At 44.6% G+C, this 20,552-nt stretch overlaps 1 protein-coding gene across 2 annotated transcripts in view; it reads left to right on the top strand.

Moving 5' to 3' along the window:
• The window catches only part of pgap1 (post-GPI attachment to proteins inositol deacylase 1), a 154,362-nt gene that overhangs the window by 10,605 nt on the left and 123,205 nt on the right, over positions 1-20,552 (top strand). For both annotated transcript variants that reach the window (XM_055637794.1, XM_055637795.1), the window contains exons 3-7: positions 685-860; positions 14,676-14,847; positions 15,095-15,255; positions 17,952-18,004; positions 19,110-19,176. In XM_055637794.1, the coding sequence (XP_055493769.1) occupies positions 685-860; positions 14,676-14,847; positions 15,095-15,255; positions 17,952-18,004; positions 19,110-19,176 (629 nt within the window). The remainder of the gene's footprint in view (positions 1-684; positions 861-14,675; positions 14,848-15,094; positions 15,256-17,951; positions 18,005-19,109; positions 19,177-20,552) is intronic.

The following is a 20,552-nucleotide window of genomic DNA, read 5'->3' as shown; positions in this document are numbered from 1 at the left end:
AGAATTAAAGGGCGCTCTTTGAGAAAGGAGGTGAGGAGGAACTTCTTTAGTTAGAGGTAGTTAATCGGTGGAACTCACTGCCACAGAGGATGTGCAGGTCATCAGTGGATATTATTAAGGCAGAGATAGACACATTTTTGATAAGAACGGGTGTCGAAGGTTATGGAGAGAAGGCAGGAAAATGGGATTAGGAGGCATAGATCAGCCACGATTGAATGGTGGAGTAGATTTGATGGGCCGAATGGCCTAATTCTACTCCATGAGTGTGAACTTGTGAAGAACAGGTTCTGTTTTTGAATGATTGATTAAAAGATATAGCATGAAATCAGACCCTTCAGCTCATTGAGTCCACGCCAACATCGATCACCAGTTCACACTAGTTCTCTGTTATTCCCATTTTGCATTCACACACTACACAGTCAAATTAACCTCCACTTGTAGCTCTATTTTCTCGGGCTATAGGCAAGAGCAAGAGGAATGTGACTGACAGGATTATTTGACAAGGAGCTGGAGTAAATTTTATAGACAAAATTGTCTTTTTTTGTGCCATAACAATTCTATGGTTCCGTATCACAACATTATATTTCATGGTATAGCTAATGCAGGCTAAGCATTTCATTTTGTTAATACACATACATCATTTGAATTGTTACTAATCATTTATCTTTTGGTCTTGTTTTACAGTTCGTTCCCTGGGCTCTGTTGCATTGAGGAAAGCTGAGAATATACACAATAAGTTCCACTTTGATTTTTACAGCATTGATTTTAACGAGGAGCTTGTGGCACTCTACGGTGGAAGCCTTGAAAAACAAACTGAGTTTGTGCATGCATGTATAAAGGTCATTCTTAAAAGTTACAAGGTAAGAGAGCAACAAGAGTTGCTTTCAAAATATTTCAATGAGTGCAACAGTATTTCTTGCTGTAACTTATTTCAATCTTGTTTCTTACTGTTAGTCATGTTGATAATTGAATTGCTAGGCACAGATATAGGCTGCAAGACCAAAGATAGACACCAGATGCTGGAGTAACTCAGTTGGACTCAGCATCTCTGGAGAGAAGGAATGGGTGATGTTTCAGGTCGAGACCCTTGTTCCGATCCAAAATGTCACCCATTCCTTCTCTCCAGAGATGCTGCCTGTCTCGCTGAGTTACTCCAGCATTTTGTGTCCATCTTCGGTTTAAACCAGCATCTGTTGTTCCTTCCATTAGGTTGCAAGACCATCAAATTCATGTAGATACTGCTCCGTACCTAAACAACCTGGGTTCTCCATGCTCCTGTGTACTTAACATTATATTTAATATTTTAAAGTTTCAAACAGCTAATTACCTTTTAAAAATATTTATAAATCCTGCTTTAGTATTGTTGTATGGCTGAGAATTCATACCCTAACCACTCAAGTGTGTGTGGGTCAATGAAAATGATGGAGAAATCTTTGATGCTAATTTAATATAGGCATTCTTTTGAAAAGAAAGTTCAGACAAATAAAAATTAGTCTGGCATTTCATTATTATCCAGTCTTCTGAAACTGCAATTAACCAATATCACACTCCAGTGACACCCCACCCCTGAGTTTTACATGAATTTGTTTTATCATAAATTTGTACTCTTTTGCTAGCATCTTAATGACCAGCGGAAATGATTTGTCACCTTCAGAATATTGAACGCTTATTTCAGCCCAGCAATATCTTTGCAATTAGGCTTTGAATTGTGTTAGCAAGGCAGAATTTACTACCCAGATACGTGGACAACTGCAAGATTGAGTGGGACTTAATTCCCATGTTAACCAGGTGACTTGAGTCGGCATGTTGCCTTTCTTGGATATTAATGCATAGTTACCGCTTTAATACATAGTTTCCGCTTTAATGCTGCCTTTACAACTTTTTACCAACTGCTCATGATGGTGGCATTCCTCATTAAAAATGCCTTGCCTCTGAATTGTGCTGTTTTCTGAGAAGTATTTTGATTATCTTAGTAATCTAAAGTTCAAAAATAGTTAAATGTATTAACAAATATATCTTACTTTATTAGTAACTTTTTTTTAACAGTTTTTGCTTCGAATGCCATTTTCTATTTCAGGCAAAATGTAGTGTTAATTATAACAGCCTGGTAGAATTTAAACTGTTCTCTTCAGATCAGAACTAAAGGTCTCAACCTGAAATGTTGGGCGTTTCTTTGCCTCCACAGATGTTGCTTGTCTTGTTGTATTCTGTGAGCAGTTTATTTTGGGGAAATGGGACTTGCTTTGGAATAGCACTAAGTACCAGCATTAGCTTTAGATCAGGACAGAAGATCAGCCTCAATTATTTTAATATCAGGTTTGAACATTTGATAATAACTGTTTTTGTGATGGAATCCATGTCAGGAAGCAATTTCGCAATGTAGTAATATTTAAGCAAGGGTTTTGTTATGGATTTCCATATTTGATACTTTGTAGCGGCACCTGCTGGTGCCTGTGGGTAGTCGAACCCTGCGGTCGGCTACCTCAGTCATGTGACTGTGGGGAGGGGTTTTGTTTTTGCGCATTTTCTGGGCTAGTCCCATTCATTACTTCGACCACCATTGTGGTAAGATCATTTTGTGTTAGTTGTTGTTTGATCTGCATTGTTTTCACTGCTTTGACAATAAAGCTCGCTTGGGAAAACAACTACCGTCTCGACTCGCTAAATTGGTGACCCTGACCCGCCCAAATGGAAATTGGACGCCGAGATGCAGGACGAGTTAGCTCCCGTTGCCGTTCCCGACTCCCATCAGAGCGCCGTTGGCCTCAAACTGCCGGTGTTTTGGCCTGAGCAGCTACAAGTGTGGCTTGCACATGTGGAAGTGCAGTTTCACCTCGTCCGCAAAATATTTCGCGGACGAGACTAAATATTTTCTTGTGGTGGGAGCCCTGACTCAGCAGTCAGCCCCCCGTCTGCTGCCTTTTCTGCTGAACCCACCTGTGACTGCCAAGTACGACGGCCTCAAGGCCCTCCGATTGCTCGCTTTTGGGCTCAGCCGCCGGGACCGCGCCGCCCGCATTCTACGCGTGGACGGTTTGTGAGATCGCAAGCCGTTGGTCCTCATGGCCGAGATGCTCGCGTTAATGGATGGCCATCGCCCGTGCCTGCTATTCGAGCGGGCATTCCTCGAAAAATGGCGGATGATGTCTACCTCATGCTGGCAGGTGCGGATTTCGCCGACCCGCTGCAGCTCGCCGAACAGACCGACGAACTCTGTCTGACGAAACATCAAGATGGCGGGGCCATTAACCGCATGTCTGCACCAGCGTGCCCTTCGCCTCAGCGGGACCACAGCGAGGCCCCGCCCACGAACACCAGCGCGGTGCCACAACAGTGACTCGGGACTCGTGGTAGGCACCGTTGGTGTTACTATCACCTCTATGGCGCAGAGGCTCGACGTTGCCGCCAACCCTGTACATTTCATGGAAATGCCTCGGCCGATCGTCTGTTGAGCGGCCGCCGTTTCCTAGTGGACTCCGGTGCAATCGTCGGCATCCTCCCTCCAACCCGGCGCGACACTAGTGCTGGTAAAAGGAGCCCCGTGCACACTGCCGTTAACGGGAGCACCATTCAAACGTACGGTACGCAAACCTTTGCACTTACTTTTGACTCCCGCCCGTACGAGTGGACGTTTATTGTGGCGGAAGTCGCTCAGCCGCTTTTGGGAACCGACTTTCTCCGCGCTTTCTCCCTCGTCGTACATTTACGGGGCGGTTGCATGACTCCGCCATTGGTTCATCTGCAATGCGGACCCCGCCCCTACCTGACCAGCAGCTCAACACCGTCGCCGAAGTCGATGGTCCTTACGCTGCTCTGCTCCCAGAGTTCCCTGAGCTCCTTACACCCCGTTTCAGCGGGGTGGTTCCTAAACACGGGGTCGTACATCACATCCCCACTGAGGGCCCTCCGGTGCATGCCCGAGCGCGCCGCCTCCCGCCGGCCCAAAAGCATCTGGGGGTGAAGACCATGCGGGGATTACTGGCGCCTGAACGCAATGACCACAGCGGACCGCTACCCAGTGCCTCATATTCAGGACTTCTCCTCCCACCTCGAAGGCGCCGCATTCTTTTCCAAGGTTGACCTCGTCCGATGTTACAACCAAATCCCCGTGGGTTCAGACGACGTCCCGAAAACCACCACGATCACCCTGTTCGGCCTGTTCGAATGGCTTCGAACGCCACACAGGCATTCCAGCGGCTGATGGACCAGGTCGGATGGGGTCTGCCGTTCGTGTTCATTTATTTGGATGACATTCTCCTCGCCAGCGCCTCGCAAGCGGAGCACGTCACCCACCTCCGGTCTTTGTTTCAGCATCTCCGCGAACACGGTCTCGTCATTAACCCCGCGAAATGCCAGTTTGGCCTCCGCTCCATTTCCTTCCTGGGGCACAGCGTTACCCCACAAGGCGCTACCACGCTCCCCGCGAAGGTCGAGGCCATCCGGCAGTTCCCCAGGCTACTCACCGTGAAGGGACTACAGGAGTTTGTCTGCATGGTGAATTTTTATCACCGTTTCGTGCCGGCAGCTGCTGCCATCATGCGTCCCCTGTTCCGGTGCCTGGCAGGTAAACCGCGGTACCTTGCATTGTCCGCTGAGGCGGACGTGGCTTTCTAGGATGCCAAGGCAGCCCCGGCCAACGCGACCATGCTGATGCATCTGCGCGCTTCCGCCCCTACTGCGCTCACCGTGGACGCCTCGGATGCTGTAGGAGGTGTTCTGGAGCAGCTCGTCGACGGCCGCTCATCAGCTGCGGGCTCCAGAATGCAACTACAGCGCTTTCGACCGCTAGCACGTTGGCCCCTGTTCCCACTTCCATGCACGGTTCGTCAGCGATGCATGTGCCCGTGGTGTTACGACAATGTGCCTATGTTTTCATCCGCAGGGACGCGCACCGCTCGCCATTACAACGGGTATATGAAGGGCCATTCCGGGTGCTGCGAGCCGGAGTCGCCAAGTTCACGGTGGACATGGGAGGCCAGGAGGAGTTCATCTCCATCGGCCGTCTCAAACCAGCCCACGTGGTGGTCGTGGCTGCGCCGAGACGTAGAGGTCGTCCACCGTACGTCCCGCCCATACTGAGTACGCCTGTTCCTCTGCCCCCGTTCTTTCTGTCCTTTGCCTGCGCCTGTCCTTGTTTCGCCGGCCCACAATGTTACGCACGTCCCGCCTTCGTTGACCACCCATTCTGGTTGTTCCATATAGGTCTCCGCTCGGTTCCGTACCTCGGGTTCTGGGGAGGGACCCTGTAGCAGCACCTGCTGGTGCTTGTGGGTAGTCGAACCCTGCGGTCGACTACCTCGGTCATGTGACTGTGGGGAGGGGTTTTGTTTTTGCGCGTTTTCTGGGCTTGCCTCGTTTGGGAAAACGACTACCGTCTCGACTCGCTAAAAACTTCATACTAAATTTCTAATGTGTTTACAATCTCACAGTGTAGATATACGGTTGTATGCACCACGTTAGTTCTACAGTCTTGTAAAGCTTTGTATCAAGAACTAGTCCTTTCCCCAGTTTTGAGAACATTTGTCTTCCTTGTCAGTTGTTTTCTTTTGAGTACCCAAGAAACAAAGAGGAGTGGAAATGAAAGGAAAAGTTGCAAAGAAGGGGAATTGCAACACACTTTTCAGACAAATTGAACAATATTGAAATTAATGTTAGGTTATTCCGAATCATATGGTTGAGAAGATGAGAGATTGGAAGAGCGAGATGTAAAAGCGAATGAGTCTATAAACCACACAATAACCTTCTAATCGAGTTTGTAGAAATAGATTTGTTTGTAAAATTATCTTCCAAAAACTCACAAAAAAAGTTGTACAATGCCCTTTAAATGCTAAACCATGTTAGAAGAATGTGGAATCAGTGCCTATGTTATAAACGATGGTGAATTATAGGATAAATAATGCTTAATTAAAAAATAAATGCAGCAGTGAATATGTCAATGAAAAGTATCTACTTTTTGTTCGTCAACTATTTTATAGTCCCTTGATGTAGCTATGGAATTGAATTTATGATGGGGGTTGCTGTCTTCTTCTTCTTGCGAATGAAACATTAACCAAATAAATAGTTAGATCTCAAGCCGGGTGTTTAGCAGCCAGGTTGTTGTCTCTGCGTCAATGTCTGCCAGGCCCTGAGCTCCATTTGGTGGGTGGTAGAGCGGGCACCCAGAGATGACATTGTTTGGCTGTCTGTTGTTCTGCTCCGCATCCACAGGCTGGGCTCTGGTGGAGCCCCCATCTCCACATGCCGGCATTGAAACGCCCAACTCCAGTACCAAGTCTGTTGAGCTTCACCCATGCTCTTCTGGGGAGGTCAGACCCTGGACAGCTTTCATCTGGTGAAGAGATGTAGCTGTGCAATGGAGATGATGTTGCCTTCCACTCCTATGACCACTTGGTGGCTATCCAGTGAGCTTTTGTCTCAGTTGGCTGGATGGATGATAGGAGTTGTTTTCCATGTGGAGCAAAGGGGTGACAAGACTTCAGTCAGGGTGGCCTCTGCTCTCTGCTGTTAGCCCGATGGAGGAGGTGATCTGGGTCTATGGCACGATGAGATAGTGTCAAGTTGCTGCTTGCCTTCAGATCCCTGTAGGCAGAATGCCTGCAAGTATAGGGAGCTGCTCGACTGCAGTAGGTTGAAGGATTCCAGTAATGGTTCGCAAGATGCTGTTCAGGCTCGTGTCTACCAGGCTAGTATGTCTACTGCTACTCCATAAGGGTGCTGTGACTGAATTAGACAGATAGAGGCTGGATGGTAGAAGTGAAAGGTCTTTATTCAGCATGAGCAGGCATTCTGCAGAACTTATCTCTCTTTGAGCCACAGTGTGCAGTATAGTAAAGGTTGATACATTTTAAACGGAAAGATAATAAGTGAGACTGCAGCTTCAATGGGTATAATTACTTACTTCAACATTTTGGATTCTGACAGGTAACTTTGTAGAATTACATATTTACAGAGGGAGCAAATCTTAATTCCTTTGAAGATTTAAGCACCATTGGATGGAAGTAGGATTCTGAGCAGACAAACCCAAGACACCCAAAATGTCTTATTTTTGATTGGGAGATGTTTTAACAAGTGAAGGGACTACTGGTAAGTGTGAGGCTTTAAAAGTGAGGTAAGGAGAATTCAGGACTAACGTGTTGGTGAGGCTGCACTTGGAATATCGTGTTTAATTTTGGTCACTCTTCTTTGGGGAAGATGCTATTAAGCTGCAAAGATTACAGAGAAGATTTCAGAGGATGTTGCCAGGATTCGATGCCCTTGGCTATAGGGAGAGATTGGGCAGGCTTGGACTTTATTTCTTGGAGTGCAGGAGACTGAGGAGTGATCTTATAGAGATGTATAAAACCACGAGGAATAGATGGAGTTAATGCAAACCAGACTATAATAAGGGAATTTGGAACTATAAGGTGAGAGGGGAAATATTTACCAGGAAACAGAGGGGCAACTTTGTCAAACAGAGGGAATTGTGTTGGGGATGATGCCGGGTTCGGTAGTGACCACACTGACACTTACAGTAGGATGAACTCACGTGATATATTTTATTTACAGTGGTAAGATGTCCAGGTCTGTATGGGGCCCCTCACCCCATCAGGGAGCATGTGCGATAGTGCGGGTGATCTTGTGGTTGTCCCGGCAGCTCAGTCCAGGAGGGGTCGGTGGCGTTCTCAGGTTGCTCCTTGCAGTTCACCCGTGTCTCGAGAGGATGCGCTGGCAGTCTCTGGTTTATCATGGCTGAGTAGGTTGGGTCTCTATTCCATGGAGCGCAGGAGGATGAGGGGAGATCTTAGAGAAGTATACAAAATCATGAGAGGAATAGATTGGGTACATGCACAGTCTTTTGCGCAGGAATCGAGGACCAGAGGACATAGGTTCAAGGTGAAGGGGAAAAGATTTAATAGGAATCCGAGGGGTAACATTTTCACACAAAGGGTGGTGGGTGTATGGAACAAGCTGCCAGAGGAGATAGTTGAGACTGGGATTATCCCATCGTTTAAGAATCAGTTAGATAGGTACATGAATAGAACAAGTTTGGAGGGATATGGACCAAGCCCAGGCAAGTGGGACTGGTGTAGCTGGGACATTGTTGGCCGGTGTGGGAAAGTTGGGCGGAAGGGCCTGTTTCCACACTGTATCACTCGATAACCATGAGGTGGTGAAGAAGATGTATGGCGTGCTTGCCTTTATCGGACAGTGCATTGAGCACAAGTGTTGGGATGTTATGATATAGCTATCCAGGACCATGGTGTGGCCACACCTGGTCACCACACTATAGGAGGGGTGGGATTAAGCCTGAGACTATGCAGAAAAGATTCACAAGGATGTTGGGCTTGAGTTGGCGGGAGACATTGGATAAACTGGGATTTTTTTTTCTCTGGAGGCTATGAGACTGAGGGGTGACCTTGCAGAGTTAGAAAAATCACGACAAACGTGGATAAGGTGCACTACTACAGTATTTTCTTGATGTAGGGGAGTCTTGAATTAGGGGGCATTGTCTAAAGGTGAGAGGGAAAAGATTTACAGGAGACATGAGAAGCAAATCTTACATATAGATGGTGGTGGGTACATGGAACATGCCAGAGGAAGTGAAAGATGTGGGTACAATTACAACATTGAAAGAACTTTGATCAGTACAGGGATAGATAAAGTTGGTTGGATACGGGCTAAATGCAGGCAAAGGGGACTAGCTCTGGTATTTGGATTGGCATGGACTAAGGGCTCTGGCACCTGTTTCTGTGCTGTTTAACTCTGACTCTGTATCATCATTACAGTGCTGAGGATTGACTTTCTGGATATTAATTGACAAAACAAAGTGTCTTGAGCTAGAAACAAGGAACTGCAGATGCTGGCTTGGAGAAAAGGACCCAAAGTGCAGGAGTAACTCAGCGGGTCAGGCAACATCTCTGGCGAACATGGAGAAATTATGTTTTGAGTCGCAGGTCCCAACCCGAAAAGTCATCCATCCATATTTTCCAAGGATACTACCTGTTCTGCTGAGTAACTCCAGCACTTTGTGCCCTTTGTGTCTTGAGCTATGCATTAAGTGGCATAATATGTGTTAACTAGACGAAAGCCAATTAATACCTTTACCAATCCCAACCTTAGATTCTCAATGAAAGCTGATTAAACTAATCATTAAGTTCTTGTTTTCCTCTGCATAGTTACAACAGTGAAGAATCAGAATGTCCCAAACCCAATGTCCTTAAAAGTACCAGTGGGTGTTACACTGTGAACAAGTGTTTTTTTGAATACTTGTTCATATTTGCATTAACTGGCTGATCCTGATATAGTTCATACAATTGTCCTGGCTCCTGTCCCTAATCAAAACTACTGTGCGTCATGTTGTCTGTTCTGTGGCCGTACATATTTGCTGATGTTGGCTCGTCCAAGTGAGGCCACCCTTTGCTGACTCTATAACAGCATTTGTCTCACTAAGTGGATCTATCCCCTCATGTTTTTTGGATGTATTCAGAAAGCCACTGGAAGGTGTACTCCACTATCTCAAGAACTTCAGGTGTATTCTGCTGGCAGTATTTATTTTGAAGACTGGTCCCTGTTTTTGCATTAACTGTCTGCTAGCCCCGACCACACACACGCACACACACAGACACATTAAAGAAGTATAATAAAGTTTAGTGGGCATTTAACCTACCGGTAGGTCTTCCTGGGTCCTGAAAACTTCAATGAGCCAATCAAAATGCCTGGTCAGCAAACGAGATTGCCTACGGCTGCCCTCGACTGCCTGTAACTACATAGCGACCCCACTCCACTGCACTACGAATTAACAATACCCATGCCGACCCTATATTACAAAACCAATCAACCTACAAACCTGTACGTCTTTGGAGTGTGGGAGGAAACCAGAGCACCCAGGGAAAACCCACGTCTTTTCTGCTCATCAGTCTAGGATGTGGGATGCTGATTCCTCAGAGGGTAGCTTTGATGAAGTAAAGCCAGCTGTCATTGTCATATGCAAGGAAGCTGATGCTGTTTCCTTCGGCATGCAGATGAGAATGAAAGGGGACCAAAGATTGGACCTCGAACAGGAGAACATTGAGAGATAATCTTTCACTTGTGATTGAGGACAAAGTCCTGGTGTAACTCAACATGTCAGCCAGAGTTACTCCAGCACTTTGTGTTCCACAGATAATTCCCACATTTGTAGTTCCTTGTGTCTCCATTTCACTCGGGATTCTTTGCTAATGACCAATAGAAGAGGATGAAATCAAGGATAACCCTGAGCTTGCAGTCTCCAGAAACCAATTGACCATGTTAGTGGCCCTATTATCTCTTGCTTGTTGGATTTCTTCCATGGCCAGTGAGGCAGCACAGTGGCGCAGCGGGTAGAGTTGCTGCCTTACTACGGCAGAGACCTGAGTTCCACCCTGACTACGGGTGCTGGTCTGTACAGAAGTTGCATGCTACCCCTGTGACCATGTAGGTTTTCTCCGGATGCTCTGGTTTCTTCCCACACTCCTAAAACACAAAGGTTTGTAGGTTAATTGGCTTCTGTAAATTGTAAATTGTCCCTAGTGTGTTGGATAGTGCAAGTATACTGATCGCTGGTCAGCACAGACTGTGGGCCGAACGCCCTGTTTCCATGCTGTGTATCTAAAGTCAGTCAGTGCTCCCTGAAGGTGGCGTATTTCTGTTTGTTCTTCACCAAATGGAGTACAGGTGCACAACCTTTTATCCGAAAGCCTTGGGACCAGACACTTGTCGGATTTCGGACATTTTCGGATTTCCGAATGGAAGATTTTTAGCGTAGATTAGCTAGGTAGCGCGGGCGGCTTGAAAAGTCTGGAGCAGCTGCCTCCTCCCCGGAGACCGGGAGAATCATTGCATAAATGTTAGTCAGTTAGTTTGGAGGGATTTTATGTGGTGGTGGTGGAGTAGGGGTGAAGGGGGAAACTTTAATTCTTAGTCCCCTACCTGGTCGGCGACTCCCAACCTCGCGGAGCTGGGGGCTCCGTCCGGCTGTGGCCGGTGGGGCTGCGGGCGGCGCCGGTTGGAGCTCCGACCCTGGCAACTCTACCCCTGGCTGCGCGGCTCCAAATTCAGCGACGTCCGCGAATGTTGGGAGTCGGCGGCCACAGCGCTCCGGAGCTTGCCGCACGGCGACCCGGTAAGGCATTGCCCGCTCCCCGCTGGTATCCCAGCGCTGCGACGCCGCCGATTCCTGACATTCGCGGAGCTAGGGCGTCCGGCCGCGGGCCGCGCTGGATTTGGAGCGCCTCGCAGCCAGGGGTAGAGTTGCCGGGGTCGGAGCTACAACCGGCACCGCCCGCAGCCCCACCAGCCACAGCGCTGCGGAGCTTACTGCAGGGCGACCCGGTAAGGCATTGACTGCTCCCCGCCTCTCCGACCAGGTAGGGGACTAAGAATTAAAGTTTACCCCTTCAACACCCCCTTCACATAAAAGCCCTCCAAACTAACTGACTAACATTTAAGCAATGATTTACAGATGTTTAAGCGTCTCCCGGTCTCCGGGGAGGAGGCAGCCGCTACAGTAGTACAGACCTGGGTTGACCGTGGGTCGTTTCGGGTCAAGTTTGGCGCCAAACGCGAGCTTTGGTGCGCAGACGACATCTGGAAAAAATGGCCGGTTTTCGGAGTTTTTCGGTTTCCGGAACTCCGGATAAAAGGTTGTGCACCTGTATTACATTTTGATGTTGACACATTTCCTTTGTTATATTGATGACTCGCAAGTCTAAAAAATATCACTCTTCTAATCTTCAGAGTGTACCTTTTAATGGATAGAAACACATCCATTTTATTCACAGTTGGGGCTTGTAGGATTTTAACTTTCTGGTTATATTTGATTCAATTTTACTGGAATCTAGAAGTTTGATCCAACTAGTACAATTTGCCAATTGTTCCCAAAGCAGCAACTTTATCCTTTTAGCTTATGTTAGTTTTGTTTTAGGTTGATAAAGTTCTGTTCTAAAGCAAATGTATTTTGATATCGTTTCGTTTTTAGTTTAGAGTACAGTGCGGAAACAGACCCTTCGGCCCACAGAGTTCGCACCAACCAGTGATCCCCGCACATTAACACTATCCTACACAAACTAGGAACAATTTACACATACACCAAGCCAATTAACCTACAAACCTGAGGTAGACACAAATGCTGGAGTAACTCAGCGGGACCGACAGCATCTTTGGAGAGAAGGAATGGGTGATGTTTTGGGTCGAAACCCTTCTTCAGAACGTCATTCATTCCTTCTCTCCAGAGATGTAGCCTGTCCCGCTGAGTTACTCCAGCATTTTGTGTCTACCTTCGATTTAAACCAGCATCAGCAGTTCTTTATCTGCTAACCTACAAACCTGTACGTCTTTGCAGTGTGGGAGGAAACCGAAGATTTTGTAGAAAACCCACACGGTCACAGGGAGAACGTACAAACTCTATACGGACAGCACCCATAGTCGGGATCGAACCCGGGTCTCCGGCGCTGCAAGAACTGTAAGGCAGCAACTCTACCGCTGCATCACCGTGGCCACCCTGCTTCTATTGTTTGAACTCTTTCTACGTAGAATGCATTTCTTTGAGCTGACTGAACGAACTGTGGAAACTATAACAATCACCGTCTTGAATTCTTTTGACATTGGGTGCTGAATTAAAAGCCATTGATTTTGTAGTTTTCCTTGTGCACGGCTGAATTTTATTCACCTTTCTGATCACAAAACATGGACTTTGTTATTCTTGTGACATCTATTTTGTTTGTTGAACTTGGGAGAATTGGCTTTACAGTTATTTTTCTTTTAAGATAAGCAGTAACATGATTTGCCGTGCAGTTAATTATTAGATAGTTTGGCAGAAAAGGGTTTTCAGTCTGTAATATGTATGCATGGCATCAGAATAAGACATGGGGAAAAATGAGAATAGAACAGTAGAAACATTCAACAGGTTAAGAAGCATCAGCTGGCAGAGAAACAGTTGACTATCCAGGTTCAGGACCTTTCATTAGAACTGTAATAGCCCTGTCCCACGGTACGAGTTCATTCCAAGAGCCCTCCCGAGTTTGCCCTGATTCGAACTCGGAGGTTTACGGTAATGGCCACTCGTCGGTACTCGGGGCTCTCGTGGACATTTTTCAGCATGTTGAAAAATCTTCATGAGTCTTCCCGTGCTTACCTGCCGTTAGTGAGTCTTCCCGAGTACCTGCCGTTAGCATTACGAGCCGCTAAGAGACGTCCCCGAGCTCCGACGTACCCGCTACGTTCATTCTCCGTGCTTACCATGAGTTAGATTTTTTTGAATATCGGGAGAGCTCTTGGAATGAACTCGTACCGTGGGACAGGGCTTTAAGGGAGAAGACAAATGTTTACAGGGAAGGAGATGGGAAGAAAACACTGGGAATGTCTGTGATGGGGTGCAGACCCGAGTTGTCATGGAAACAATAACTTTTTAAGTCATTTGGAGATACAAGGGAAAAATGCAATAAATTGAAATAGAACAGTTCAGCTGCATCTGTGGGGAGAAAGGTTGTACCTGAAATAGTTAAAATCAATATTGTCCAAGGGCTCCAATGTTACCAGATGGAAGATGAGGTGCTGTTTCACGAGCTTTCATTGGGTCTTATCGGAGGTCGAAGGCTGAGGGGCCAGAGTGAGATAGGGATGGACAATTTGAGTTTCAGCAGACTGGAAGCTTAGCATTGCCCTTGCAGACTGACAGGAAATGAACCCCTCAACCCCACCTCCTTTAATTCGCTCCATTGATACAGCTGTATTTTTCTATTTGTTTTTCAATTTGTTTCATTTTTCTCTTATTTTTCTCTCTGCTGATTTTTAAAGTAATTGTCGCCTTGATAACCTTGATCTGCACCTTTATCACAGGCATCCCAGTGATCCCAGCCTCCCCAGCTCTGCAACCGAAACCTAGTCTAGTCCTGATGAAGCAACCTGGACTTGAAACATTGACATTGTTTCACTGCCTCCAGATACTGTTTGACCTGCTGAATGCTTCAAACATTCACTCTTTATATTTTTTGGATTACTGACAACTGAAATTTGTTTTCCGCTCCAATTAATCTATAATATAAGAAGTTTTCAGATGTTGTAATTGTTTACCCGTCCTGGAAAATTCCATTCATTCAATAGGTCCAGAGAACTAGTTTTGAAATATGATTCAACTTTTTATTTTGCAGTAGCAGTGCACTTTCATTGTGCTTTCCTGCTCCCAACAATCAAACTTTCTTTGCAGTCAAACTTCCTGTTGCAGTTACTTATGCTGTGTATCTAACGCATGTACTTCCTCTTCTAGTTTGTTTTGGTTAAAGTTCGTCATTGTGTGTGGATTTAATTTAAAACATTAAATTGAACGAAAAAAACCTTTGAGCATTTTTCATTTTTTCCTTGTTATTGAGAATGGAAGTAAAATAACTTTCATTTCCTTAAATACAAATGTCATCAAATTGCAGGAACGTTGCTGCAAATGACTTGATTGCTGGTGATGTTCACACACCATTATGTACTTGACAATGCATGGACGTTTTATGGTTGCATTTACTCGCTTTGAAAAGTATGGTTCATTTAAAAATTGTAAATTACTATGACCAGTGTAACACAAATTACTAAGTGTGGATAGCCAACATAATGGCTTCTTCTTAGATTTTTTTCCCAATGGACATTGACCCCAAATGTTTCTGAATTTAATTTTGATCTATTTCTATCCCTAGGGTCAAAAAGGCGCACCTAGCAATGTTGCAATTGTGGGCCATTCAATGGGTGGCATTGTCGCGAGAGCACTATTCACTTTACCCAACTTTAAATCTACACTGATCAGTCTTATTATAACTCAAGCTACACCTCATGTTGCACCAGTCCTAATACTGGACAGCTACCTCATAGGTAAGTCTGTAAAGTGCAGAATCAATAGAATTTGTAATTATGTAATCTTAATTATGTAATTTAGACAGAAAAGTGCTAATTTATTGAGCCACGGATATTACATGTCACTGCATATAACTTCCTTTTTCAGGGAAACTGTTTATCTGAAACTCTTTACATCTATTCTCATATTTAAAAACAACGTGGAGAGTCAAGAGTGTTAAATGGTCATAATTACACAAAAACCTTTCTTTATGTTTTCTTATAGACTTTTACACCACTGTGAACAATCACTGGATTCTCAATGAAGAAACGTTGAGAAACATTACCATCCTCTCAATGGGAGGCGGTTTCCGAGATTATCAAGTCCGCTCTGGTCTGACCATTGTACCAAGCCTCGGCCTTTACAATAATACTCTAAATGTTGTGGTAATGTGAAGGATTTTTTCTTCAAATGTCTGCACGTAGCTGTAGTATTAACGGCACTAACATTTTTACTGAGAGGTTGTTTGTTCAGGTGCTCCAGTGCACGAGGACAATGCCAGTTTGATGCCTTGTGTGAATGATACAGAACCTTAAGTTTAAATGATACGGTTTTCTTGCTTTTATTTGGCATTGGTGGGCGCTGCAGTTATTTGAGGGTGTACTTTGCTGCTTTTTTGAAGTACCTTACCTCAAGTATCTGATAGTTTCATGAAAATAATAGATTACTGTTTTGTCACGAAATGTCACCTATACATGTTCTCCAAGGATGCTGTCTGACATGCTGGGTTAATCCTGCATTTTGTGTCCTTTTGTGCATTAACCAGCATCTGAAGTTCTTTATTTCTATAAATATTATGAGAAATTTGTGATAATTTACATCAATGATGCTTGTCAGTTTAAAAAAAAGATATTTATAATAGCAGAAATGCTTAAACTCTCAGTAAGTATTGCATGGGTGATTACTGAAGGAGAATGTACTTAGGAGAATTAAATTATTTATTTTCAAGCACCACCCCCTTCAAAGAATTACGCTTTGCTAAATATATGTCATAAGGATTAGTAGTAGAATTAGGCCATTCGGCCCATCAAGTCTACTCTGCCATTCAGTCATGGCTGATCTATCACTCTCCCTCCTAACCCCATTCCCCTGCCTTCTCCCCATAACCTCTGACGCCTGTACTAATCAAGAATCTATCTATCTCTGCCTTAAAAATATCCACTGACTTAGCCTCCACAGCCTTCTGTGGCAAAGAATTCCACAGATTCACTACCCTCTGACTAAAGAAACTTCTCATCTCTTTCCTCAAAGAACATCCTTTAATTCTGAGACTATGACTAGTTCTAGACCCTACCCCCAGTGGAAACATCCTTTCCACATCCACTCTATTTCCATGCCTTTCATTATTCTTTATGTTTCAATGAAGTCCCCCCTCATTCTTCTAAATTCCAGCGAGCACAGGACCAGTGCCGACAAAACCTCATCATAGGTGAACCTACTCATTCCTGGGATCCTTCTTGTAAATCCCATCTAGACCTTCTCCAGAGCCAGCACATCCTTCCTCAGATATGTTGCCCAAAATTGCTCACAATTCAAAACCTTTCTTATTGGGAAATTGAAGGAAAACCATGCTAATGGTCAATTTATTACTTTTCAATTTAGTCTTGTGATCAGCAGATAAAAGGAACTGCAGATGTTGGTTTACCAAAATAAGAAGCAAATACTGGAGTAACTCAACGGGTCCGGTAGCATCTCTGGAGAACATGGATAGGTGATAGAAGAGTCTGAAGAGGGGTCCCGACTCGAAACATCACCAATTCATGTTCTCCAGAGATGCCACTTGACCCGTTACATTACTCCAGCACTTGTGTCTATTGTTGTGATTATCGATGAGTTAAATTAATTACACAAATAAAATTTATCCTTTGATGAGAAACAAATGGTTTAGTGTTAATTTTGCACAAAGGTAACCAAGCTGCTCTTTAATGTCTTTGTATATTGAACATGTTCTTCACGGTCAGATGATTATAATGTGGTGCAATTCTGTTTTATTACCGTTGAAAAGACAATTTCTTGAGATTTACTTACAAGTTAATAAACAATTAATTAACTAAATTAATTAACAAGAGGGCAGCCACAGTGGTGCAGCTGTATAGTTTCTGCCTTACAGCGCTTGCTGCGCCGGAGACCCGGGTTCGATCCTGACTATGGGTGCTGTCTGTATGGAGTTTGTACAGACCCTGTGCCCACGCAATATTTCTCCGAGATCTTCGGTTTCTTCGGAAGCTATTCCTGAACCTGGTCTTTGCAGTCTTCAGGCTCCTGTACCTTCTACCTGAAGGTAGCAGGGAGATGAGTGTGTGGCCAGGATGGTGTGGGTCCTTGATGATGCTGCCAGTCTTTTTGAGGCAGCAACTGCGATAGATCCACTCAATGAAAGGGAGGTCAGAGCCGATGATGGACTGACAGTGTTTACAACTTTTTGTAGTCTTTTCCGCTCCAGGGCGCTCAAGTTGCCGAACCAAGCCACGATGCAACCAGTCAGCATGCTCTCTACTGTGCACCTGTAGAAGTTAGAGAGCGTCCTCCTTGACAGACCGACTCTCCGTAATCTTCTCAGGAAGTAGAGGCGCTGATGTGCTTTCTTTATAATTGCATCTGTTTTCTCGGACCAGGAAAGATCTTCAGAGATATGCAGGCCCAGGAATTTGAAGCTCTTGACCCTTTCCACCATCGACCCGTTGATATAAACGGGACTGTGGGTCCCCCTCCTACCCCTTCCAAAGTCCACAATCAGTTCCTTGGTTTTGCTGGTGTTGAGGGCCAGGTTATTGTGCTGGCACCATTTGGTCAGTCGGTCGATCTCTCTTCTATACTCTGACTCGTCCACATCAGTGATACATCCCACAACAGTGGTGTCGTCAGCGAACTTCATGATGGAGTTCGCACTATGACCGGCTACGTAGTCATGAGTATAGAGTGAGTACAGCAGGGGGCTGAGCACGCAGCCTTGAGGTGCTCCCGTGCTGATTGTTGTTGAGGCTGGCACATTTCCACCAATACGAATATGAAATGTTGCAGATCTAGAAATACGATTGATAAAACCTTTAGAGGACTAAATGTGACCAATTTTATTTCATAGACGTCGGCGGTCCCAAGAGCATGGGTCTCAACTGATCATCTCTGCATAGTTTGGTAAGTATAAGGAAAGATGAGCTGAGAAGACAACCTATAAGCATAAAGAAAATACTCATGTGCACTGTGCCAACCATTGCCTTATCGCCAACCATCCTAAACATTTGTGCAAAAGGCTTTTTTTTAAAAGAGCAATGGCGAATTCTTTTCCAAATTACTAAGATAATCAGGTCTATATTTTCAGGCCTCCATAATATTACAATTCTTGATGGTCCAATTATGTTTGATAACAATTTTTTTTTTAAATTTCTCTGGATCTGTTTATCAAATTGTATTTATTTTCTCGTGTTCAGCAGAAGAAAACGAACAATGGTAGTCATCTGTTTCTCTCATTTCAGGTCGCCCCGGCATTTCCTCGCTCTCTCCATCTCTCCCTCACCCAAGTTGCACTAGCTTATCATTTTCACCCTACAAACAGCTAACATTGGCCTGTTTCCTTTATCGTTGTTACTTTTTTGCATATCTTTTATTCATTGTTCTTTATCTCTCCACATCACCATCTATATCTCTTGTTTCCCTTATCCCTTACCAGTCTGAAGAAGGATCTCGACCCGAAACATCACTCATTCCTTCTCTCCAGAGATGCTGCCTGTCCCCGCTGAGTTACTCCAGCTTTTTGTGTCTATCTTCAACCAGCTGTGAATGTTTGAATCCATTTGCAGTAATTAATTTTGCTCTGTTTTTTGTATCTACATGGAACATAGAACAGTACAATACAGGAACAGGTTCTACGGCCCATGATGTTCGTGCCAAACGTGATGTCTAGTTGAACTGATCCCATCTGTCTGCACATCATCCATATCCCTATTTCCTGCACATCCAGTTGCCTATCTAAAAGCCTCTTAAATGCCACTGTTATCTGCCTCCACCTGGCAATGCATTCCAGGCCCCCACCACCCTCTGAGAAAAGAACATGCACCAACACATCTTCATTAAACTTTCCCCCTCTCACCTGAGATCTATGCCCTCTAGTGTTGGACATCTCCACCCATCTTTTAGTTCAAAATACTTTGAGCTCTATGGGTAGTTTTCTTTGCAAACTTTGTTCTTCAGTTATGATAGGGAAGCTAACTATAGTTCTAATCATTATCGTTTGTACTTTCAGGTGCAAAGAGCTGGTACTAGCCACTGTTAGAGCCTTTTTTGATCTTGTTGATCATAATACTAATCAGGTGTGTATTGTATTCAATTTATTGTCATTATCTCATATTAGAGACAACAAAATGAATTTTCCTTACAGTCAAGTATCATCAAAATAAATAATAAATAAATAAAACATATTAAAATAAAAAAAGCTCAAACACAGAAGTCCACGACACAACATAACCACAACACAACACAGTGGCACCAAAGTTGAGGAAGGTACCATAGTCCAGCCAGCCTCCCCGCCGATCTTCCCAGATGTTCACCCGTGGTCGGGGCCTCCCGAGCACCCGCAGTCACCGCCACAGGCGGTTTTACTCGATATTTGTTGTGTGTATTCTATCAATAACTCCAAAACTTTGTGACATGTAAAGACCATCCCAACTGTGCAATCGATTCCAGAATTAATCCATAGGTAACATTACACCATCTCAAGATGCAATCAATGCAATTGGTCATTACATATTTTCTTAAAAAGCAAAGTCATCCTTAGTCTTATCTTTGATATGAATATTTTATAGTTATTTACATCTTTCTCTGCATTCGGTTTTAACTTTCTGTATTAATGTGTGGAACTGCCAGAACTGGAGTTGGGAATTCAGCATGGATAAATAACAGCTGTGGATACATGTTCCTCCAGCATGGAGTGAGCGACAGTTTTTGATAACTCTTGATCAGGGATGAATGTTGGATGTGACATCTGGATAACTCTGCATTTCTAATATTGTCACGTTTGACCTTTATTTGAACTTCCTGGTTAATGGATCCTATGGCAGATAAAGTCTCTTGTCCTCTCTAGCCATAGTTCAGTGGTTAGAAATGCGGAATAATATGGAATGAAAGTAATATGAAGTAATATTGTGCAATTTAGTCATAAATCTTGGAGGAGAGATTGCCACTTCTGATTCCCAATGCTGCTAAATAGCATATAAAAACACCTAGTTTGCAGTATCAAAGTTTTCATCAAGCATAATTAATATATTTGGCGATTTCATGACAATGAAAAGTTTGCAAAACTCTTGCTGTGGAAAAATGTCAGAATTAGCTAAGACTTGCAATTTCTTATTTTTGGTTTAGTGTGGAGATACACTGCGGAAACAGTCCCTCCAGCCCACCGAGTCCGTGCCGACCACCATCTCCCCCCCCCCCCCCCCCCCCCCCCCCCCCCCCCCCCCCCCCACCCACCCACACACGAATGCTAGTTCTATACACACTTGGGACAATTCACAATTATACCGTCAGTTATACCAAGTTTGTGTAAAAGATTTTTAAGACTTACATGTTGCCAACTGAGTAATTTTTGATTGTACAAAATAAAACATGTCACTCCTAGTCAATCTAAAGCAGCGATTCTTAACCTGGGGGTTGTGACCCCCATGAGGATTGTTTGGGGTTTTTCCAGGGG

Source organism: Leucoraja erinacea, chromosome 7, assembly GCF_028641065.1.
Source record: "Leucoraja erinacea ecotype New England chromosome 7, Leri_hhj_1, whole genome shotgun sequence".
Classification (NCBI taxonomy): Eukaryota; Metazoa; Chordata; class Chondrichthyes; order Rajiformes; family Rajidae; genus Leucoraja; species Leucoraja erinaceus.
The sequence above is the reverse complement of the archived record's forward strand: the minus strand, read 5'-3'. Positions and strand labels throughout refer to the sequence as shown.